This window comes from Lepisma saccharinum, chromosome 15 (assembly GCF_977018435.1).
Source record: "Lepisma saccharinum chromosome 15, izLepSacc3.1, whole genome shotgun sequence".
In the NCBI taxonomy this organism is placed as follows: Eukaryota; Metazoa; Arthropoda; class Insecta; order Zygentoma; family Lepismatidae; genus Lepisma; species Lepisma saccharinum.
Genome location: NC_139243.1, coordinates 39,497,309 through 39,523,351, shown reverse-complemented (window position 1 = coordinate 39,523,351; position 26,043 = coordinate 39,497,309). Strand labels below are relative to the sequence as shown.

The 26,043-nt window shown below is 37.0% G+C and overlaps 1 protein-coding gene across 5 annotated transcripts in view; it reads right to left on the bottom strand.

Moving 5' to 3' along the window:
- Positions 1–7,171: 7,171 nt before the first annotated feature.
- The window catches only part of Cp110 (Centriolar coiled coil protein 110kDa), a 72,782-nt gene continuing 53,910 nt past the window's right edge, over positions 7,172–26,043 (bottom strand). For 2 of the 5 annotated variants that reach the window (XM_083136888.1, XM_083136889.1), the window contains exons 6-7: positions 23,828–23,952; positions 7,172–8,331 (exon numbers count right to left, since the gene is read on the bottom strand). In XM_083136888.1, the coding sequence (XP_082993014.1) occupies positions 8,183–8,331; positions 23,828–23,952 (274 nt within the window). In that variant the 3' untranslated portion in view covers positions 7,172–8,182. Of the gene's footprint in view, positions 8,332–22,904; positions 22,995–23,827; positions 23,953–26,043 lie in introns of all 5 variants that reach the window. The other 3 variants (XR_014443424.1, XR_014443425.1, XM_083136890.1) reach the window with 3 other exon arrangements.

Sequence of the window (26,043 nt, the reverse complement as noted above, 5' to 3'; positions counted from 1 at the left end):
CGGATCCCACTTTCAACTGTAGGTCCAGTCCTGATTAGCCTTCCTGTGCATAAAATGGACTTAAAACAACAAATCCATCAATCAATCAAGATTAGTCAAAAGCAGGCACGTATCAAGAAATATATTTCGGGGGGGGGGGGAGTCCGAACCAAGTCTCAGAAATAATAATAATATAAATGATTAAATTAAAGTATTCATATTAGATTAATGACATTAATTAAATATGTAAATTAATTAATAATGTATTATTATTATTACTTGAATAGGCAAAAAGATGGTGTAAGAACAGGGATATACCAACACATATTCTTTATCTAGCTTTGGTGTAGTTAATATCGCAAAAAAATGAAATGCGAAATGAATATCAAATAGATCAAGGATCGAATATTTATTGAATAACAAAAAAGAAGGTTGGATCCAGTAGACGAAAAGTAAATTTCTTGGTTAGTTCCAGTGTGCATAAATCTTTGACACTGGCCTTCACAACCGTATGTTCCCAATATAATCGTTGCCTTCCAATAAGTTCGGCAGAAATAAATAGCCTTCGATTATACAACAAATACTAAAAACGTATATTTTTATTATTTAATTTCAGTACTTGATACCCTCTGGCACTGGCGTAAGAAGAATTAGAGATTATAATTATATTTTCCTATATATTTTCTTTTGGGGGGCTGAACTTGTGAACTTGGATGGTGCATAAACAGTAGCGCAGGAACATTTTTCATCTGTAAGGTACAATATTCGTCCTCCATATATATATATATATATATATATATATATATATATATATATATATATATATATATATATATATATATATATATATATATATATATATATATATATATATCTGTGTGTGTGTGTGTGTCTGTACTGTATGTATGTATATATATATTATACACACACGCACATAAAGTTGGGGCATTGAAAATTCCATTTTAGAAGAGCACACACACATTTCCTGTTTTTTAAATAAATACATTTTCTTTTTTTAGAATTTATGGTTATTTTAAAAACAGATAATTTCGAAACATATAAAGCTCGTTTTGTGCTCATTTGGAAGAGGATGAAACTGAAAATCAGAATTTTGTCATTTGAAAGTAGCAAATATATATTAATTTTAATGCAGTGTGTCATTTGAAGGGACAATAGGAGGGATTTTCCCCCATCTTGTTTTGAAACATCAGATTTCTAGTTATGAGTGACACATCTCAACCGGGGATCATTATTTCCAACCCACTTGTAAACTATATCATACTTTTGGTGTTCCATTTGGATTCAATTAAGTTTACCATACCATAGCTACATACAAAAAATTCTCGTTATGCAATTTATGGTGACTGTGTACAGTGACACCAATTGATTCTCGTCTGTGGGGCCCGAGCCCACCCAATAATTTATGTGATTTGTGAATTCAAATTTTGAGCCCACCCAGTGTTTTTGAAAAATTCGAACCCCTGGCTGTCTCTTTTAAATGCCATGTATTTGGTATTTTTCAGACTTCTGGTGATTCACAAGTACTCTTGTATCGAACACTAAAACTGGGCGGTGTTTCTGACGTATGTTGAGTCGCTTGGTCATTTAATCTTCTTCGAGAGCTTGTTGCGATCTGTAGTATTTTGTTGTGTTTTATAAAAATAAGTCGAGGTGGTCCCCGATCGAGGAAAACCATACGTTTGAAAGCATTGTTTTCAATCTTAATTGCACAGTATGAATGGCTGCTTTGAAGACAGGTTTATTTTTGATTATGGTCCTATTAAATGCACACACATGGCATTTAGACGATTAAGAACATGTGTTTTATGGAATCATGTCAGCCAAGACACATTTTCACTTCACTCAAGGTCAAGGATTATGTGAATTCAATTGAAATTGTACCAATATCTACAACTGAATGTGAATGCGGGTTCCGTGTCATGAATCTAACCTTTACTGAACAGAGGGAGATTAAATATTTGGTTGAATCATAGAATACATTGCCGTAAATCAATTTCAGTGTTGGTGTTTTATTTTCATTTGGTATGAGCTCAAATTACCATTTTAAACCTTCATTTTAAAAGTAATTCAAACACAAAAATGGTTATTGGGGGTCATTTTGAGTTTTTTCGACTTTATTACTACCTTCATTTGAATTTTTTATTTTCTAAAAATTTCGGGTGGGGGGCTATAGCTCCTTTAGCACCCCCTCTGCGTATGCCAGTGCTCTCTGGATCACCCTCTCCTAAATAGTCCTCGGCTCAAAAGTGACAGAAAAGCCAAGGTGAATTCCTTTTTATAGTCTCTAATTCTCCGAAACTATTCTTTCTGGAATGAAAAAATAGAGATTAAAGTTGATTTCCCCCCCAAAGGAAGTATTGAAGGACAATAACAGGGAAGTTTTCCCTTTGTAAAGTCGACTGGGCATCTCACTGGCCTGCTGGAAACTAAGATTAGGTTCCTGGGCATGTTTTGTGAGGTCGGATTTTTGCGGCCTTCTCTCTTCATAAAGCGGCTCTGGGGTTCACCCATTCTCAAATATATAGGTACCAGTAGAGGACGACACCCCTAGGGGTGGGGGAGGCTAAAGGAGGCTGGAGCGTGATGCTTAAAAACCAAAGGATAGAGAATGAAAGTGAAAATAAAGATTGATTGATTTGTGGTTTTAAGTCCACTTTATGCATACTAATCGGGAGTGGACCTACAGTTTAAAGTGGGATCCGAACCACTGTGCCATGTGCCTCCAGTGGAAATAAAGAGGCAACACAGACTGAAAGAGAGGAAAAGGAAGAGGAAAACCAACCAAAACAGACTATAATAACAGAGTGAGGGGTGGATTGAGAGAAATGAAGATAAACATTTCTCACGATGGAGTGAGAAAAGGAACAAAGAAAAGAAACTGTACAGAACAATAAAGAGATAAAGGAAGGAAGATAAACAAAAAGAGAGGAATACAGAGAAATCTATAGAAAGAGAGAATGAGAAACAGAAGCAAAAGGTAGAAAGCGAAATAGAGAACGAGCAAGTGGAGGGAGAGAGAGAAAGAGAAGGGTAAGAAATGAAGGAAGCTCTATATCTGAAGAGCCAGGGAGAGAGAGAGCAAAGAAAGCACGAGGGAAAATGGAACAAGACCTAATCGTGAAAAAGATACTATGGTTTTACACACACAGAGAGATAAAAGAGTTATAAATAAAAGTTAGTTTTCTGTATTACAAGTTCTAGACTCTCCCAAGTCTCATTCCAGCTCAAATGAGGCGAAAAAAAAAGTCGCCCTAGTTTCGAGTATAAGCGAAATTTTAAAATTTTACTCGCTAAACTACTAATGCATTTCTAAGGAGGGCCTACCAGGTGGCTTAATGGTAACACCTTGTAATCAGAGGGCCCCGGGTTCAATAGCCGGTGAAGGCACGCCGCTCCCGAAGGAGTGTTTTGGATCCCACTTGAAACTAAACATTAAGATTTCACCAGATTTCTGACTGTGATGCACCGCAAAGTCATAAGTCCTATAGGCTCGAATGTCAGTTAATGAATGAATGCTTCCTTAGTTAATGTTACCAATGTCAAGTCACTGTTCAAATTGAAGGGGATTCCAGGTAAGTGTCTCCTGTCTCATTTTCCCCAGCCTCTACATCTTCCAACCAGTATCATAAATTTCCCCCTTCGTAAATTTTCTCTTATTTTTGTATAATTTGTCTTTTAATTTTTAGGTTCATTTAACGCCGACACGTCAGTCAAAATTGTCAATTTATACATAATCTTACATCAATTTTTGTATTAAGTCCTATGTTATGCACAGATAGGCTAATTGGGATTGGACCTACAGTTTAAAGTGGGACCGTAATCCGGGAACCCTTGATTACAAGGTGATGACGTTACCACTATGCGATCGGGGAGATCATTAATTTCAGAAGAAATTCATGGTTTGGAAATAAATTTATTAAAATTTTGTTACTCCACACCAAACTCACACAGAGCATTGTCGTTATATTAAATTTTGCACTTTACGTTTTATAATAATAATTATAATAATAATATGATGAACGTTAATTTAAATTTTTTATTTTATTATTTACTTTGAGCCTCAATAAATTAAAATAAGTCAGTTCTTGGGTCTCACCGCGGCGCAAAAGATTTAGTATAAGTATAATTATTGTATTAGGTAAAAACAAAAGTCAAAATGCGAAAATGGTATTTTTCTGAACCACCCTCTTCCATCCTACATTTTCTTCAATTCCCATTATGATGCATATAACCTAGATATGTAAAAAAAAATCGGAGAGCATCACAGAGTAAGTCATCGAAGTAACTGGCTTTCTTGTTTCGGATCAGACTTGTACGAACCGATGTAATTTGTGTAAACTAAGTGATGGCGATTCACTTCCTCGACTTGCAAGACTGTCTGTCTTGTATTTTGAAAGTAGCTACCCACTGAAGGAATTAATGCACTTTCCTGAGTTTCCAAGGTTTTTGCGCGGACAAAACATAAACCAGATGTCAAAGCAAGATAAGTTTACAAATTGCGGTGTGAAACCCTCCCCCTCCTCCACTCCAAGCGGCACATGACCGGTGCCGCAGATGGAAGGATACACATTCATAGGGTTGCTTGTCCAGAAACGACAGCAGCGCCATAAGCGGAAAATCCTCGAACTTGCAGAAGGCGTGGGAACTAAATACGTGTCTTTTTTTTAATAAAATTATGTAATTTCTGTTGAAGATATTGTGCAAACGCTTGGAATTATCTATATAAAGTCACGACACTAAGATGCACAATATTGAACTTAAATGCTAAAATGGTTTAAAACTCTTTAAACGCCCCATTTAAAGCTGCTTTCAGATCCAATTAATGCTAAATTTCCAATTTTTTGTACGCCAAACTAGAATCCCAAATTGATTTTTTATTCATTACATCACTCCGTGTATCCTTCTTGAAAAGCCTTGCAGAATATCACCGAAATTGGAGGCATACGTTAGGAGATTTTGTCATCAAAAGGAGAAGCAGTTTTCAGCTGTTGAGAGAAACATCCAGCCGAGGCTTAAAGTGCCTTTTTAGAGAAACTAGCATCTCCTTGCATTAATACTGGTGGTATTCCTTTTAGTTTAATCAATTGGGTTGTCCCGATTTGTGGTTCTCTTACGAGACTGAGGCGACTGTGCAAAAAACACATCATTAGCTTCAAACAAAATAACTATTGTAACAATTTGGTTGGGGTAAGTTTATTTTGATTTCACGACCTCAGTTCACGACTTCTCTTTTACTTATTATTTAATTACCCACCTAATTAGTTACAGCATAAAATTTGAAATCAAGGGGGATAATTGCCCCTCTGTGCCCTCTGCAGGTGCCCTTGGCCATCAATGTTTACCCCCTGGCCCTCCTAGAATTGATTTACATTCAAGTTGGAGGGGGCAATGTCCCCCCTCTCCACGGTGGTTGCGCCACTGATATGCACACACAAATATAGTAACAATATGAAGTGTCTGTTTGATGTAACATGTAGGCTGGCCTAGCTGATCCCCAGGCAACAGATTTATATGTAAAAACACATGCTCACATGGTTATGTTATGTAAGCTAGAAATTATTTTCCATACTTTTACATGTATTAGCTTTTATCACAACTTTTTCTCTCATTGTGATCCAGACCAAATTTCCTGATCATCTGTATTCCATTTACTTTAAATCTTGACAATAGACAATGCATCCATTTTCTAACATTCCTGTCAATACTAATTAGTAGAGCCCGGATTTATAAGCGAAATGCATATTCTTTTCCAGACTTGTCATGGTAAGAAGAAAGGTTATACTTCGTATTACATACCTCGATGAGCTATTTAACTAAAGTTGAAAGTGCTTATAAATGCTTATTTCTGCAGGAAACGGTTATGCTTGCTTATTTTATGATTTTGATTTAAAGTAGCATATTTTACTCAAATCTGTCATATTTCAATCCTATTTCAATCACACTACGGCATCGGGATGATGAGATCAATGCTTCTAAATAGCCGCACGAGAGAAACTGCATCCTAGAAAAGATACAGTGCATCCATAATCATTTTTCCAAATTACCTGATATTATAACCCAGTTGAAAGCTCGAAATAATACATTGCAACATTCGCTTTCTCTTATTGATGAAATTTCAGTAACATTGTCTTCAGAAACTCACGGTGTTGGTAAAATTGTGTCCGACAAGCTGTCACGAATTACTGAAAAATCCCGGTTACAAAACACTGTGCCAAATTTATGAAAAGATTTCTGGTGAAGAAACAGACATTGAAGAGGAATTCACCGAAGAAGAACTATGGTGCTTTTCACATGCGCCTGTGATGTCATGCTATGTGGAAAGAACATTTTCACTGTACAAATCATTCTTCACTGACAGACGCTCAGGATGACCTTCCTTATACACTTTAACAGCTTTGAATAAGTTAAGAGATCTAATAAACAAATATTTTTTCAGATTTTCCTGTATTTGTTTATGCTTATTTTTTGTGCTTATTAACTTACTTATTTTACTGTTTGATTGTGCTTATAAATCCAGACTCTACTAATTAGATTGGGTACGTGGCTGAAAGTGAAGGAATATTGTGTTGACAATATAGACTCTATTAAGAATGATCTGCTGCCTAGATTGAGGATGCAGTCTCAACTGAATCTGCATCTGCAAAAACAATTGTCAGTGTGAAGAATTACTTAAGTTACATTCAACATACTTTATCCTGCATTACAAAAGAGGTCAAAAATCTTCAGAACAAGCTTCTTTCTCTTTTGATATTGTGAGTAAGACAGTCCGAAAATTAAATTACATTTTCCAAGAACCCTAGGTATGAAGAAATGCAAGAATGTTAATGCAGTTTTACGCACCAATTCAAATGTGAATATAAACTTGGACTTAAGTCAGAAAGGTATTGCATGTTATAAATATACTCCCATTACTTCATGTGATATTGAATGCAGTTTCAATTAATATATGGACAAGAGGAGGATATCACATTTCAGCACTTAATAGAAAGTTTGGTAATCCATTGTTTTGGTAACAGAAAATAAAATACATTTTGCATTTCAATTAATGTCATGCAAGCCTATTGCATTGTATTTAGCTACGTGAGCTGCTTGATTAAAGAAAATTACCATTTTTCATTATTGTAAGTCCATGTTTAATTACAATTTTTGATTAAAATAACTAACACTTTTCAGAATATATACTGAACATGTTTGCAAAAGACTACACAATCTTGCCATTGGATTATATTTTTGGGTATTTATAAGGTTAATCAAATGCTTACCTAGAATCAATGAAGGTTTATCTTTATTAACATATTTCCTATTAACAATAGTGAAAAATGAACAACTGAAAGATAATGTTACATTTGGCCCACACAGCCAGTCAAAATTAAACATGTGATTAAATTTTCTTCTTGTAGTACTGTTTAAATACACACATCAAGTTTTCCATAAATATGAATGGAACAGTCTTTCACCTACACACAATTAAATGTAAATCCTCGATGATACAATTACAGAAAGTTTTAAATAAATTAAAATTGAGGTTATGCATTGAGATCACAAGTTTGTTATTTGTACGACTACTAAAAATATATCATAAAAACTACCTATTCTAAAACTTACTTAGTAAACTGACAATTGTAAGTTTTTGAGCATAATAATTAGGCATTTATATTTCAAGAAAACAGCACATGTCTAAAATAAATCTACTTCAAAACTATCTTTGGTAGCTTCATACAAGATTACACTCTTGCATTCAAATAAACTAACTGCATGCATTATTAGTTATCCCTTTGCTAGTTATATCAATAGATTGTCTGAAATAAGGCACACCTTTTGACTATCGAGACAAATGATTCTAAAATTCTGGTTAATAACCTTACAAGCATGGAATCATCTCAGTACTGATGTTAAGAATCTGACCACAACTAAACTACAATTTGTCACATTTGGTTGTATGATTTTACTACTTTTACACAAATGTACTGTATGGAAGGAAATATTATAAATACCATAATAAAGTGTGTCTTTTCATGCAGACTAGGATATTGTCATATCAGTCTTTGTTACTGTAGTAATATTAAGTTTTACTCTATACCTATAAGTAGAACAGAGAATACTGTATACACAGATCTAAAAATAAGTTGCGACTTTCTTAAGCTGCAATATGGAATGTAGACAACAGCACTGCACTGACTGGTCATCTCCAAGGTCGCTGATTCCTTGCGTTTGTTCCCTGCTTTGCACTCACATTACGAATTCCTCCTTGTACTTGTGAAGAGTTCTGAAAACTGGTTTGTACTGATGACCTAGAGTCACTTCTGCTGAAACTCCTCTTACTTCTGTCTGCTGGGCAATAAAGAAAATGAAAATGTTATAACCGATGTGCCAAGTACAAATCCCCAGATGTGCCAATTACAAATCTCCATCGGTCTTTCTACACTTTCCCCCAAGATCTTACTTTCTGCTCTCTGAGAAGAAATCCAGATGCCTCGAGAAATGAGCGTTCGTTCCCATGAAGCCTCCCGTATATCACCGCCACTACTTCAAGGTGAAGGAAACAGTGTGTCCGGCAATAAACTCCCATATCTGTCCCGTACAAATTCGTCTAAACTCTGGCTCACGTCAAGATAATTCCAGCCCAGATGGAGCCTATCAAGAGAATTTCGGCCGAGAAGGAGCTAATCACCTGAAACTTCAGGCATTTAAAATTTAAAGACTTTCTTCTCCCTTTTAAAAACAAGGAACCTCTGTTCTCGGGAGACGGTGCAGGTGGCCAGGCTCGGATTCTAGACAGTCGCCCTACACATGGTGTTCTCCACGAGACGCATAAATTCCACGACCACCGCCCGCTAGTCTCCTCATAGACAGCTCAGTGACAAGAATGATTAGTATAGAATTTTGAACTTCAACCCCGCCAGAACATTTCTCTTAGTATCTCATCGCTTCGATGCGATTTCGACAGCAAAGGAAGGAATAACTTTACCGAAGTGTCCGAGTTGTGTGCCATAAAACTTGAGCTGAGAGCCATTAAAATTAATTAGAACAGATGCTTTTCACTCCTCGAGATCAGCTCTCAAACAAGGTGCTATTGTGTTTTCATGCTATGCGATTATCGCCTCTCAGTAAGCAATTCTCGCCCTTAACACCCCCGTGTTTTACGATTATCGCCCCTACATGATGAAGTGACCACGTGTGGGCGGAGCAAAAAGTTCAACGACCAATAGAGTGAAGGACAATTCTTCGGAGAACGGAAAGAAAAGACGAAGTAAGGACTTAGAAAAGGCAGTGGAAAGTTAGAGTGGATATAGGAGTTCGATAGACAGTTCGAGAGACACATTTCGATTTAGCAGTTCGACATTCACTTTTTAGAGAGACAGTTTTAGAACATTCACAGTTAAAACTTTCAGCACCTTTATAGGTCAAAGAGAAGTTGTTTTCTCTTCTCTGGACCATGCATAGAGTCATAGCTTTGTGATATCAAAATTCTCTAACGTAACTGATTAGGAAATGGTGCTAGAGTATAGTGTTTACGTGCAGCGTCAACCATCAGCGGTCTGCGCGGCTCGCTTGTTTTAACGCGGTGCATTATGGGTCCTCAAGTGTTTTTGTCTGGTGTAGGTGAGCGACCAGAGATTGTAAGTATTTCTACAGTGATGTATTAAATATTATATCGTAACATGCCCTAGTGTTCTGATTTCTGATTTTTTCAATTTTTGATTCCTACCTGTAAGCAACATTTGGCTTGTAAACGAAGACCAATGCAGAGGGAACATCATCGTCTTTCTCCATTGGCCGAACCAGTGACCGTTCACGCAACGTACGATTCTAATCTTATCTAATTCAAATTGTGTTCGTACATTGTAATTGCTCCTTACATGAAAGAACATCCATGCCTTAAATAACGTAACCTTGGTACGAACTCTAAACGCCACCCCCATTTTATTATTTTATTTTTAATTATTGTTATAAATGGCTTTTCCCGAACAGGGACTTGTTTACAAAGCCAAGTTGTCATTTGTTATGTACTGCTAAAATTCTAAATTTGCCCTAAAATTTTAAAAGAAATCAGGACACTGCAATAGTTTTTTTTCATGTCACGCGAGTGCACTAACCTCCGCTAAAACTAACAACAAACACTTGTTTGATATTTTTTTTCCTCTCTTTTGTGAATTTGAATGCCAATAACTAGAAAAATGGCACTGACCATAGAAGACCTTAGGGGCACCCTAATGGAAATGCTCAAAGATACAAGTGAGAAGTTAGAAGCAAGTTTGAGCCAAAGAATAGACTCATTAAATGAGGAATTGGGAAATAGGATAGAGAAATACAGGGAGGACACTAATGCTAGGATTGAGGCACAAATAAAGAAATGTGAAGCAACAAGAGGGAAAGTAGACCAGTTAGAGAAAAGAGTAGAGAAGTCAGAGGGAGAAAATAGAGAGTTGATAGAGAGGTACAGCAGGCAGAGGGTAGACTTAACAGGGAGGCTGTTAGCTACATGAACTCATTAAGAGATGCCAGGGAACATGAGTTCAATACTTATAAAGTTAGCTTTGAAGCTAGGAGTAAAAAAGAGCTCGAAGTGATTAGACGCAGAGTAACTGGGATTGAAGAGCTTAATAAGGAAGAGAGTGATCAGATGAATGCTAGGTTAGGCGAGTTAGAAAAGGGAAATGCTAAGATTCTGAATAAATTACAGAGCAGATTAGATAGAATTGAGAACCTATCTAAAAATGTAAAAGGAAAGAAAGATCATAGTGGGGAAATTGTCAAATTAGAGAAGGCTATCGAAGAGCTAGAGAAAAAATATGAGAGCAATCAGGGGGAGATTAGCCAGCTAAAGATAAAAAGGGAAAAACAGGCGCTTAAGCCTAAGGTTCAATCCCAAAGCACCCCTTATGCTTCCTCGGACTCGGATAGTGACTCCGGGGTAGAGCATAAGCCAAGGAGAAGGACTACCGTCAGGTTTGGGGACCTAGATAAACTCCCCAAATTCAGTGCTGCAAGACCTGAGTACCTAGCTTCTCAGTTCTTGGCAGACATTGAAGAGTCGTTTTGCTTGCTGGGTGTGCAGGAGGAGGATATTTTATCCTACCTGCCAAAGTTACTAACTGGCGTAGCTAAGAACTGGTACCTCCAAGTAAAGGGGAATTTTGATACCTATTCGGGGTTCAAGGCATTGTTTCTGTCCACGTATCAATCAGATACGTGGAAGTCAACGTACCTAGCCAAGGTAATGAATAGTAGGTACACTGATCATAGCAAGGGCACCATGCTTTCCTATTTTTGGCAACAGGTCAACTTGCTGAATAACATACAAACTGGCATGACGGACCAGCAAAAGACGGTCATCATAGCCAACCAGCTCCCCAACAAGGTTAAGGAGGCACTCTTAATCCACCCCTATATTAGCCTAGAAATGGCAGCAGAGATAGTGGCTAGGTTAGACATAGTGTCCCAATCCAGCCAAAGGGAGGACCAAAGGAGGTTCCAACCCCGGTACCCCCAAAATAGACAAGAAAACTTTCAGGCTAGGCAGGTCAGGGTACGAAGACCTAGGTTCGAACCCAGTCCCCCACGAAGACCTGAAAATAACTTCCGTCGGGGTAGCACTTGGGATAGCAACCCGCGACGCAACAATTCATACCGAGGCAGGTCAAACTCTTATACCGATAATCGTAACAGGGGAGGAAATAGTTTCAACTACCGTAACGGGAGGGGAAACTCCCCGGCACGTAGGACCAACAACCAGGCTAGCCAGGGTCGGGGTCCCACTTATGCACAAGTGGTGGCTGCGGATCGAACCCGAGCACCAGAACAAGGCCCCCTCTTAAATCCTAACAGCCCTCCATTTAGAACTGGTAACCAGCCTACCAGATCTTTAAATGCCTAGGCTCCCCTCTTACAGAAGGTAGGCAAGGGGGAAGCTCCATTGATACTGATGACAGGGAAACACAAGTAAAGCAACTGGTGAATGATGAAAATAAATATGAAATTTGTAGGGTTGATTTGAATTTTTATGAGGATTTTGAAGATAATGAGGAATATTATAATGCAAAAAACCTTTCATTGCCAGTAAATATCAGGAACAAAGTAAAATGTAGTTCATTTGTTAATGTAAGTTTCAATAATAAAGAATATAAGGCACTTGTAGACTCGGGAGCAGAAATTTCTGTAATGGCTGAGAGTGTTTGGAGAGAAATAACAAGTGAAATTTCAAGACCTACCTTGCTTAATACTGATAATATAATGCTGATAGATTACAGTGGGAAAAAGAAACAAAAATCACTAGGGAAATTCATTACTGATGTGGATATTGGGGGTAAAATAGTAACCGTACAATTTTTAATAGTCAGAGAACTACCAGCAAGAATTTTGATTGGGTTGGATTTACTTTTTGCACTAGAGGCTAAGCTAGACCTGAAGGAAAGAGAATTGTTACTAAACACTGAACAAGGAAGTAAAGTAGTACCATTGTTACCCCTACCACTTGCTGAAGGCACTCAGGATTTAGATAATCCTTGTAACCAGGTACACAAGCAAACTAGGTATACAGTACCAGTTGGGAATACTAATTGTAATACACAGGCCACATCCCAAGACCTTTTTCAAAAAGCACAAGATGCAGAAATCCTAAATCCTACAGAAAAGGATATACTTTTAGATACATTATTAGAATTTAATGATCTTTTTGATGATAAGCCTGGGTGTTGCAATAAGTATGTGCATAAAATAGAAGTAGATACCGCAGAACCTTTGGTAGCGAAGACTTATCCCATACCATATAACTATAAATCTCAAGTCAGGGAACACTTACAGAAACTTTTAGAGTGGGATATAATAGAATTTAGTGAATCTTGTCACCTCAACCCCCTGGTGGTAATACCGAAATCTGATGGGTCTCTGCGCATTTGCACTGACATGCGTAATGTCAACTTGCACCAGAAATTAATTCAAACGAAGCCTATTAGGATAGATGAGGCTTTGCAAGGTTTTCAAGGCAAGAAATACATAACCACCATAGACATGTTTTCAGGTTTTTACCAGATTTTGATTACCGAAGAGTCTAAACCACTTACAGCGTTCAGTTTCGATGGTAAATTATACCAGTATAAAAGGTTAGTTTTTGGTTCTTCGAACGGAGTGCAAGCTTTTACTGAAGCTATGAATAGAACACTGGGGGATACACTTTCAGATAAAGTAATGATCTATGTAGATGATTTGTGTATTAGGACAGAGACCTTTGAAGAACACATAGGGCTCTTAAAGGAAGTATTTAAAAAGATTAGGGCTGCTAACATGACCATCAAACTGAAGAAAAGTTTCTTTTGCAAAGAGAAAATAAACTATTTAGGCCATACAATTGATCAGAAAGGGATTCACATAAATCAGGACAGGATACAGTCCATAGTTGAACTTCCTAGACCTAGAACTAGGAAACAACTACAGAAAATTTTAGGTGCTTTTGGCTGGTTGAGAAAATTCATTCCCAGTTATTCAGAAATCTGTAAACCACTAACTGACTTGTTCACAGTCATTTGTGACCACCATGCTTTGCAGTGGCTAAACAGCTCAAAGAACTGGAATGCTAGGCTGACCAGGTGGTCTTTACAGTTGCAAGCCTACCAGTTTCAAGTACATTACTGCAAGGGCAAAGAAAATGGTCTGGCAGACCTGTTAAGCAGGACTTTTGAAAGTAAAGAAACTGAAAACTTACATATAAATGCCACAAGTGAACCGTTCCGTAACGAGATACTTGACTTTTCCGTTGACTTCGTAGCTGCGGAGCAACGAAAAGACCCCATACTTCTTCCTATCATACAGTTTTTGGATGGTACGCACACAGAAAATTCAACCAGGTCTAGAAACTGGTTTAAGTTTTACAAAATTTTGCCAAATAACTTGCTAGTTACTAGGGATTATCATTTTTTGAATGAATGGAAGCTCTGCATACCAGAATCATTTGTACCAGTAGTTCTTAGAGCTTACCATGACAATTTAGGACATTTTGGGGTAGATAAAATGATGAGAAGGATTTTAAAACTGTATAATTGGAGAAATATGAGGAAAGATGTCAGATCTTATGTTGCAGACTGCATAACATGTCAGAGTACTAAAGATAACACACACCCACCTAGACAAACGCTGTTGATGCACAGTATGGAAGGTAGAGATATTGTTTTGTTCATAGATATTCAGGGCCCATTACCAAGGGGTAAGAGAGGTGAAAGATTCTTACTAACTATTCAAAATGCAAAAACTAGGTTTTTAACCGCATACACCTTACGTAACAGTACTACCGACAGCATACTACGAAAGCTAATTGATATCTATTTTTTACATTTCGGGATCCCAAATTTAATAGTAAGTGACAATGGAGTTCAGTTCAAGGCAAATAAATATGTACAGTCATTGGCCTCTCTAGGCATAAAGGTTGCTTACACCCCGGTATACAAACCGAGCAGTAACCTAGTAGAGAGGATACACAAAGATTTGAACCGGCTTATGCGAGTGGTCTGTGAAGGCGCGCATAATGCTTGGCCAGAGCATGTCACCAAGGTTGTTAACTTGTTGAATGGAAGTGTCAACCATTCCACTGGTTTTGCACCCATAGAGCTTCAATTAAATTATCCCATTGACAATGCAGTAAAAGCACACTTTGAGTTGCCACCTGGTGAAGAGATGAACTGGGAGCATAAGCTGTACATGGCTAATATTAATACAACGGGTGAAAGGAACAAAAGAAATACCAGGATAAATGCACAATTGTCCCAAAGGCAAAATGTCTCTGTAGGTAACTTAATCTTTTTGAAAACACACTTTCTTAGTAGCTTATTGGCGATGCCATAACCAGGAAATACTGCAATACCTTCTCCGGTCCTTATTACTGCTACCAGGAGGAGAGAGTTGATGTGTTCGCGCTGTTGGACTGCTGTACCGGCCAGATGGTAACCAATCAGCATGTGGAAAACATGAAGCTGTGGCACTGTACCGAAGGTAAAAGGACATTGTACCTCAGGATGTTGAAGGGTAAGAGACCAGATCTTTTTCCACAGGATGTTAATGATACACATGTTACATAACACACATATTTTACAAAGGGAAGTCCTCTTAAAGGACTGGAGGCTGGGAGACTCTTTTACACTTGATTCTCAGGATGGCGTAAATAGAATCTTGTTCTGTATTTCTCCTTCAACCTAAAAATTGGTTCTTAAAAACAATATTTGGCTTATCTTTTATTTTCCAAACTTAAAAGCGTTACGCTGTTAAATAAAGCACTTAAAATGAATTTTCAGCATAAAAGCTACAATTTTTGTAACAAATTCTTACATTTAGAACTTAATAATAACAACTAAGCTATAAATTACTTAAATATAAAGAGTTAATCTTGTATTGTTTCATAAAATTGAGCTACTGTGACGTAGAAATCCAAATTTTGTCTGAACTAGTACCTTTGTGGAGAACTTGAATTTTAAATCAGCCATAAAATGCTTAATTACAGTCGGATCTTTATGAAAACTAATTACTGAAGTCATAAACAGACTACCCTTGAGGGAAATTACAAAAAATCAACCAGGACTTGCATAATTTTATTTTTAATTATCCAGTTTTTATACGAAGGTGTCGTATCGGAGGCTCGTAAACCGAGAAACTTCGAATTTATGTAAAAATTTTACTTTTATTTCAGGATATCTACTTCAAACTTGTTTAATTATTTAATATAAGTGTTCAAGAAGTTTTGCAACCAACTACCATTTAAAGTTAGTGAAAATCAGTGTTGCCAGCTAATTTTTTAGAAAATTTTTGACGTTCCGAGGAATTATTTTCCGAAATCACCTTTCTTCGATGTACTGATTTAACCAGCATACCTGTGACTTGTGTAATCATACAGTATAATAGTTACTAGGTAACAATTCATTATGAATGGTTTTGCAACCATCAACTTGAATATTTTTCTCAGCAAGCGTGCTTACCTGTACCTGCTGAATGCGATGGATGACCTGATGATAGATAAGAATTTAAAATGAAAAGGGAGACCAACTTCTTCGTTTTATATATCTCCCTAGGGTTAATTTCTTGCTATAGAGAACCTCAAAATATCAAAATTTCTATTCTCAAAGGAGACCAGAACCCAAAATTTATTTTTGCCACCATTTTGGAATACTTTTGGTATACCCCGGGTAACTTGAAAGATTTTTTTTTGGTGTGGAAGTTTAGGAGTTAGGAAGAGGAAGATTGGAGCACACCGCGTGTCACCTGTCCTCCCAACAGCTCATAAGACGCTATGGCAGCGTGAGCTAACATGATTTAAATATGGATTTGACTTAATCATTGCGGAATTCGACAGTTTTCATGCGCGGAGCATATTTTATTTTACACTTTGCCTTCTTTAGGCTTTAAGGGATTTTTTTTTTACCAACATATCATCTTGCTGTCGGATTCAAGGGGGGGACTCTTTTATATATACATGCGGGTTGGGTTTGGACGTGTTCGGTTCCTGGATTCTATCAGCCACGTGACAGGTCGACATTTGGCTGCTAGAAGTTAGGGCCTAACTACGTAGTCCTCATAAAATAGCCCTGCGGGGCTAACACATTGCAACAATTGCTTAAGAATAAGTAAGGCAACAATTACACTCGACCAAAAAAGCAAGAATTTCATACACATGCATACACTTGTAATATAGTTGTATTTTAATCTTTTGATTCGTGTTTTATGATGTAACTAACAGAAGGTGGTGTTAGGTCTTCTGTTTGTAATAATCTCATGCATTTGCTCATACTAACTTCTTTATTACATTTAAACAATCATGTCATCTATTATTTTTGTGTGTTTAAATTTTATGTTTTTATCATTTTGTAATCCTAATTTTTGTAAACTTGTGTAATCAGGTGCAACACTATATATGCACACACGTAACTCAGTAAGTCACCGTATCATTTTATTAATGTCTAGTTAGTGATGAAACTTATAATCCTGTTTATTAAGGATAATTAGCACAGTCATAGTGCCATGTAATCATTTTATTTACTTAAAAGAAGTAGTTGTGTTCGTTTTTTCTTTGTTTTCTTTTTCATTTGTTTGTCAATATTTACAGAAAATATTAATATCAATTGATTATTGATTAATCTATTTCCATGTTTTATCTAAAGGTGTATTTTGATTTATTATAGTTAATATTTGATAGGCTAGACACACCAGACCAACCAAGGCATGGGATGGCCAGTGATGTATGATGAAGAAAATAAGTTGGGTCTGTATAGTAAAATAAGGATTATGTTTTTATAATAACTAGTTTCATGCACCATTTAGCTTTGATCAGGAGAATAGGGAGACTAGATCTCCATAATAAGTATTCACTGTTTGTTTTTATGTTGATAAGGAGAATATTTAAATTTTTGCATCTTAAGTGGCTCAAGTTGCTTAATTTTACTTAATGTGAGGTATAAGACACAGAATAAATACATCTACCACATACACTTGCCAACAACACATAACAAGGATGGTATTGTTATAAGGGTTGTGTTAATTTTTAATTTGCCCAAGGAGGCCTATGCTTTCTGTAGCATAATGACGGTGCCTATGATGTGCACATAATTCCTGCCATAGAGCAGAAGATTTGCCCATAGTGGCCATTTTAGTTTTAAATATGCACATGTAAGGGGCTAAGTGCCCGTGCAGTAAATACTGCCTAACCTATGAAGTGTGTTAGTGGAATAGACTTGTGTTAGTAAAGCCTTGAGCCCAGTAATGGAATATGAAATAAGCTAAAAACAATGAAATAAATTGAAGAGAAGGGTGCATGAAGAATATTAAATAAAGGGAATTTTCTTATTTTAATATGTGTATCGGTAATTTTTCAATTTTTTATTTTTAAAACTAGCCAACAAAATTTTATATAATATTTTATTAAATCCTGTATTGATTTTCATACTATCTATGTAGAAGCTACAAAATTTCTGTGTAATTTTCATTATTCATAAAATTGTAATCAAGAGACATAGTGGTCAAGTGCACGAAGACAAGGAACTTAAAGTGGTAAAGGGACTTGAAGTTGTGACATGTGAAGAAAGTGCATGAAGATAAACTAAGACTTTCAACTAAGCATATTCTAATGCCTTTAAAAACTTTCACAGAATAAGATACTACAGCCAAAGAGATGGCAGGAGAAGAGGCACCAAGGAGACTCCAGACACATTTCTCCGGCTGACACGGGAACTCCAGTCAGACAGACCAGATGGCAGAAGAAGAGGCCAGGACGGACCACTATTCCAGGATGACTAGACAAGGAGGGCAGCCCACCTTTATTACCAACCGTATTCCTGGGCCACTCGACACCAGAGTCAGCAGTTAGAAGGAAGAAGATGCCATGGACCCCAAATGAAGCAGCGAGGTCACAACTCGCTTGCCCATAGCCAATCCAGGCAGGAGGAGAAGCAGCAGAAGGGAACTACAGCCATGGGAGAAGGAGAGAGGCAGGCAGACTTGCCCATAAGAGGCAGATGTGACCCGAACACTTATGTCTATGGGTGCTAGGGTTACATTCTGACCTAAGTTAACATCGGTAGGCAAGACACATCAGAAGTCCTGCAGGAGGCAACGCAACAGCTAGCTGAGAAAATTTGCTTCCCTACAGTTCAGCAAATTTTATTCGGGAGCAGGGGGATGTATAACCGATGTGCCAAGTACAAATCCCCAGATGTGCCAATTACAAATCTCCATCGGTCTTTCTACACTTTCCCCCAAGATCTTACTTTCTGCTCTCTGAGAAGAAATCCAGATGCCTCGAGAAATGAGCGTTCGTTCCCATGAAGCCTCCCGTATATCACCGCCACTACTTCAAGGTGAAGGAAACAGTGTGTCCGGCAATAAACTCCCATATCTGTCCCGTACAAATTCGTCTAAACTCTGGCTCACGTCAAGATAATTCCAGCCCAGATGGAGCCTATCAAGAGAATTTCGGCCGAGAAGGAGCTAATCACCTGAAACTTCAGGCATTTAAAATTTAAAGACTTTCTTCTCCCTTTTAAAAACAAGGAACCTCTGTTCTCGGGAGACGGTGCAGGTGGCCAGGCTCGGATTCTAGACAGTCGCCCTACACATGGTGTTCTCCACGAGACGCATAAATTCCACGACCACCGCCCGCTAGTCTCCTCATAGACAGCTCAGTGACAAGAATGATTAGTATAGAATTTTGAACTTCAACCCCGCCAGAACATTTCTCTTAGTATCTCATCGCTTCGATGCGATTTCGACAGCAAAGGAAGGAATAACTTTACCGAAGTGTCCGAGTTGTGTGCCATAAAACTTGAGCTGAGAGCCATTAAAATTAATTAGAACAGATGCTTTTCACTCCTCGAGATCAGCTCTCAAACAAGGTGCTATTGTGTTTTCATGCTATGCGATTATCGCCTCTCAGTAAGCAATTCTCGCCCTTAACACCCCCGTGTTTTACGATTATCGCCCCTACATGATGAAGTGACCACGTGTGGGCGGAGCAAAAAGTTCAACGACCAATAGAGTGAAGGACAATTCTTCGGAGAACGGAAAGAAAAGACGAAGTAAGGACTTAGAAAAGGCAGTGGAAAGTTAGAGTGGATATAGGAGTTCGATAGACAGTTCGAGAGACACATTTCGATTTAGCAGTTCGACATTCACTTTTTAGAGAGACAGTTTTAGAACATTCACAGTTAAAACTTTCAGCACCTTTATAGGTCAAAGAGAAGTTGTTTTCTCTTCTCTGGACCATGCATAGAGTCATAGCTTTGTGATATCAAAATTCTCTAACGTAACTGATTAGGAAATGGTGCTAGAGTATAGTGTTTACGTGCAGCGTCAACCATCAGCGGTCTGCGCGGCTCGCTTGTTTTAACGCGGTGCATTATGGGTCCTCAAGTGTTTTTGTCTGGTGTAGGTGAGCGACCAGAGATTGTAAGTATTTCTACAGTGATGTATTAAATATTATATCGTAACATGCCCTAGTGTTCTGATTTCTGATTTTTTCAATTTTTGATTCCTACCTGTAAGCAACATTTGGCTTGTAAACGAAGACCAATGCAGAGGGAACATCATCGTCTTTCTCCATTGGCCGAACCAGTGACCGTTCACGCAACGTACGATTCTAATCTTATCTAATTCAAATTGTGTTCGTACATTGTAATTGCTCCTTACATGAAAGAACATCCATGCCTTAAATAACGTAACCTTGGTACGAACTCTAAACGCCACCCCCATTTTATTATTTTATTTTTAATTATTGTTATAATGTATTTTAACTACTTGAAAACAACAGGGTGTCGACTAGAGTAATGCATGGAATCACTTTCGCTCGAAAATACTCCTTCGAGTCTCCCACGCTCGAGTGTGATACACTTTCAATGTAACAATAATCATAGAAATATAAGTGTAAAAATCATCCCTAGTATTTTCAACCCATAATCATTTATTCACTTTCATATATGGTTAGATAAACTAAACTACATTTTAACATTGAGATGATGACTATGTTAAATTAAGTTTCAATTTCACTGTCTTTAACTTCACCATGCATATTAGAGGACCCACTACAACAGACAAATGACAGTTATACATGTACTACTGGGCTTGGAGCATATACCAATCGTTCGAGTGTTATTCGCTCAAGCAAAGAAGCTGTCAATTCCATATGCCATCTTGTGCCATCTGTGCAAACTATTACACGATCGAACAAAAAAAACCTCGATGCAGCACTCTAGTGTCTACAATTTTGTAGGGCCTCCCTGATGCCGCAGTGGTAGCGTCATCACCTTCAAATCAAGGGGTCCCAGGTTCCATACTCGGTGGAGGCACATAGTGGTTTGGATCCCACTTTAAACTGTAGGTCCAATCCCAATTAGCCTTACTGTGCATAAAGTGGACTTAAAACACCCAAGGGAATCAATCAATCTACAATTTTGTAAAAACAAGATTTCCTGACTTTTCCAGTGCATTTTAGCTCTATATCAGGGTGTCTACTAAATGTCTGTTTTTAAATTCCAGGTTTGTCCAGGTCTATTTATATTATTTTCCAGGTCTATATTTTTTTAAACAAAGACAAGTTGTTATTGTTAATAACCCTACCAGAAGGTCAGTTGAGAAAAAATTGCAGTAACTAACAAAAGCAAGCTGAGTTCTGACCTTTAACTGCCGTGTAATTCATATCCCTTGGTAGTAGTATATTTTTTACATTTTGTTTTTACTACAAAAGTTCTAAAAATTATTAATTTAAATTCTAAGCATATGTTAATTTATATAATTACATGTTACTGCATATTCTTCTTGAATGGGAAATGGCCAGTTACTTTATTTTTAGAATATTTACTCATACTCATACATACTTGCTCATACCCAGGACCAAGCTTTCACTGACTTCCTCAAAATTAAGGAAGAAATCCCTTGAATCTCAGCATTCCCCCCAAAATTCAAGTGGAGGCAGTGACAGACTCTGCTCAGGTATCCCCGTGGTTGCCATCCACGTACTCACAAAACATAAGCCCTAAGTGAAGTGGACACATGTAGTGAAAATGGTAACTTTGAGAAAAATCCAGCTTTCTGGTTAAATTCCAGGCTTTTCCAGGTACAAAAGTAGATTCCATGTTTCCCAGGTCAGTAGACACCCTGTATATGAGACAAAGTTTTTAGAATATTCACTTCACATATTATAAGTAGCGCTTGGATAGTTATGCACTAAAAAAACTCAAAATATGCACTAACAAGGGGTAAAATATGCACTTTTGAAACTCGTTTAATTTATAAATGCTGTATATTACAAACTATGAAATATTACATGCCAGGCAATGAATATGCATTATTCTGAAAGCTCATTCGCTACACAGATTTTTTTCTATTAATATGGTTTTGCGTTAAATGAAACACAATACATTACAGATCAAGATCAAGATTGCATTTGATAACAACATGATGTCTGAAATTTTCGAACTTGAAACTGCTTGTGTTCTGAGCTAGAATAGTCTTATATTCAGAAAACACACGTGCCACTTTGCAAGATACACATAGACTGTATTTTAGGGCAACAAAGTTAGACACATCAAGTTCCAGATCATCCACACGTTGTCCATTTGTATGCAGAACTTTGCAAACTTTCACCATTGTTGCATACCCACTTTTGTTTTTCAATACTGCATCCAATTTCTGTACATAAACAGGATCTTCAACCTAGGCGAGGGCCTCTTTAACGTCTTCTATAATTTTCATGCTTGTTTGAAGTTGTTGAAGGAAGAAAGACAGAACAGATAAAGAAAAGAAAAGAGAAGAGAAGTGAGAAGAAAAATAAATACAGTATATGCTCGGTGATGGTTGTAGGTACAAAAATATGCACATCAACTTATTTCCATACAAATATGCACCTGCATATGAAATATGCTTTTTTCGTTAAAAATCCTTAAATATGCATTTGCATAATTATCCAAGCCCTAGTTATAATTAAGAGATAGAAGGGAAACTTGAATAGAAATTTACTGTTGAATAGAGGTGAACTTTTACGTAATCCTTGCCACATATTGATTAATGGTAAACAAAGAATTGCTTTCTTCAGGGTGGCCACTCAATGACCATGATAGTATTCAAGTATAATTCCAGGTTTTCAAGGTGAACTTTCTAAAAATTCAAGGGTCCAAGCAGATGTTTACTCTATTTCAACCTTACATATTACCACCCACACACACAGATATATTAACAATGTAAAGGGTTTGTGTGATCCCAATATTCTAACTCAATTCAATTAAACGGTATATATACTATTTAAAATATTCAATTTAAGGTGATGAATTTACCTTTGGCATTTAACATACTCAAGACTCGAAATACATCTACAATTACAAGTCACAAATGTTACGGAATATACTAATCTACAAAAAATTGATAATTGTATAAGAATTTACCTAATCTTGCAATAATCTGCCTGCCAAATAGATTGTTCTGCATGGACTGAGAGAATTCCTGTTTTTCTCCAGGCAGCTATCTTTTTCTTCCTCAATAAAAAAAAGCAAAACTGTAAAAAACTTGCTTCGGGGAATTTGTAAATGTATGAATTAATTTGGATTAATAAAAGTTGAAATTTTTCACATCTACGGAGAAAAATCCAAGTAGAATTCACACATAATTCCCAGAATTCAAGGAATTCCAGGTGAGTAGCCACCATGTTCTTATAAAAAGTTATAATATCTACATTATATTTTACATTTTTAGTTCCCAAGTTGGAAAATGGCACATTCACGCTGGAACAAATGAAATGGTGTGTATGGGAGGAACTGAAAACAAAACAAGGATAAATTTTAAGTAAAAGAATGAAACTGTTTACAACCAATTTCAAACTGCCATCCAGCTCATCTTGCTTTAAAAATGAGTAATTAGGATAAAACTTTTTTGATATTTACAGCAACAGTTACTTTTATTGAGTCAGAAACATAAGAAATGTGGGTTAATGTTTTCTTTTTCTCTTCTACATATACTATGGATTTACTTACTTAATTACAAGCATATTGCAGACTGGGTATGGGGGATGAGGCAATGGCAAAGGGGGAGGAGGTAATAGGGGAGAGACAGACTTGGGAGAGAATTTGGATAGAAGTGGATGGGTGAGAGGACAGCCAGTGCAACTGATGCATAATTATCAGAATACAAGGAATTCTTGGTCAGTAGTAACAACCAAGCATTTTGTGTGTATTTATTCAACTGGAAGTAAAAGCAATCCAAGTACTGGCAAAGTTTTCGACAACCACAACTTTCCATTAACTTTGAATATGTTATTTTAATTCCACTATAACTTATTATTACAATTATGCAATTCAGCTACTAACTTTACCTGTGGCTAATGAGCAAACAGCAGAAATTTTGTAATCAGCTGCACCCCAAGTTCTTCTCCTTCTTAAATGATATTCAGCAGGGGGATGACTAGGTACATTTCCATTAATGAGGTAAGGTTGGCCCCTGTGGAAAAAAAATGACTGTCACATACTGAAAGAAAATAAAATCGTGTCATTCTATAGAATGAAGGGATCTGAACCAGTTAACTGATGGGGTGATGTAAACTACTCATCATTCATCCTCTTGATGAGACCACTCGTCATTGACATGACGAGTTATTGCTTGGCATGCGAAAGGTACAAATTACACAAAGGAATTAAACTACTGAAAAGACAATGGCAACTCGTTGGATTTTGTGAACCGTTGAACCTGTATCATGGCTGGGTGTAGGATAATTACCTGTCTAACTGAAGTCTCTGAGCTGAATGAAAATAGCGAAGTCCTCTGTGAGCTTCTAACTTGTTGACCAAAGCGTGCTTCCACTATCGACCTCCTGTCTTGCTGACCTCCTCTCTCTACCAACTCAATTCCCAAAGTCCAGTCACTTCCCAGCTTGTCTCACCTCTATATTCCCTGGCCATCGAGCTCTTCCTCGATGCCGAATCGCCGAATCGTGTTTATTATAATTGCTACCATGCAAACCGCTGACACCAAACCCAGAAGTGTTACCTGTTTCCTGAATGCTCAGGAGGTTTGCATGGCACAACACAATGCATTGTAAACATGCCTAAGAGGCTTGAGACAGCTGAGAAAAACAAGTGAATGCCCTGGTCAACATGAAGCGTTCAGAGACACTTAAAAATAAACATACAATCTTAGGGATTGATACGTTCGCGCCCTCTAGGAAAAATTTTCTTCTTTGAAAATTTAAAAGTCAAATCGCAAAGCTTGACATGACTCAGGTTCGCCAATTCCATATATTTTCTTAAAAAACCCAAATATACAAAAGAAAATCCACCAAAACATACCTTCCCTTGTTTGCCGTAGCCTGAAGGAAAGAAAAATTTTTATTCCCTAAACTCTATAATGAATAATACCCTTAATATAAACAAATTCGTATGTTTATACGATGTAAAAAACAATAATATATACTATTATAGGACTAGAAATCACAAAGGTTCGTGTCGTTAAGCGAAAAACTCTTAATGTACCACATTTTGTGCGTACGTACTGTTTATTATGTATAATTGCTCATCCATTTGCTCCGAGTCAAGAGTCTGTGATGCCTCGCCACGCGGTAACGACTCTGTGTGTTCCGCGAAGCTAACGGCTGGAGGGAGCGTCTTGCAAGATGGAACGGAATTCACAATGTTTGTTTATATTGCCGCTCGATATAAACTCTTCAAACTAAAAAATACCTTGAAAAGGTGCACAAATAAGTACACGTAAGTAAGCATGTAAAACATTGTCACATCTCACTGTTTTGTCCGTGTGAAAGCCTGATTATATCAAAATGCGTATGTTTTACAAACTACGTAGCACTGCACTCCTAACATCGCCAAATATATAAACTTGCATGGCTGTGTTGCACATTCCAATGTATTATTATACAATATTCAAATGCATATAGTGAGTTACACTGAAAACTGTCGCTGGTAAAACTTAAGTATAGCGTTCAATTTTCTTTTCTACGTTTAAACTGTACACTGTATACACAACTATGGCGTGGTGAATACCTTTGTATGACTGCACACAAAATTAATAATCTTCCAAGTGACAAAACTATGTGCTTAAGTTATAAATATCAAAAATGTTTTGCGAACAAATATGTCGCTTTCAATATTCCATGTTGGTGAAAAGAAAGAGATAAAAAAAAAAAAAAAAAAAATAACAATAATACCTGCATGCGACAAACATATGCATAAAATATTGGCACTAAAGCATGCTTTCTAAAATGTTCGAAAGTGCTATAATTATGTTATTTGTATTGCTTGCATGTCCATTTATTATTCGAAGTGCAAAATTTCATCGTAAAAAAAAAAATTATGCACTAATTGATGCGAACACTGGTCACTTGACACCACTGGTGCTTGTCGCTTCCTTGTAATATACTGTAAACTTGAATGCATATAAAACTGGTTCTTATGCATGGCACAAAACTGAAAATGTATATAAGGACTATGGAAAAGTACTGTTTCCCATAATGCATGTTAAATAACCAAATAGATACACATGATAGGAGCTCGCATGTGTATGTGTAGAAACACTGTAGCA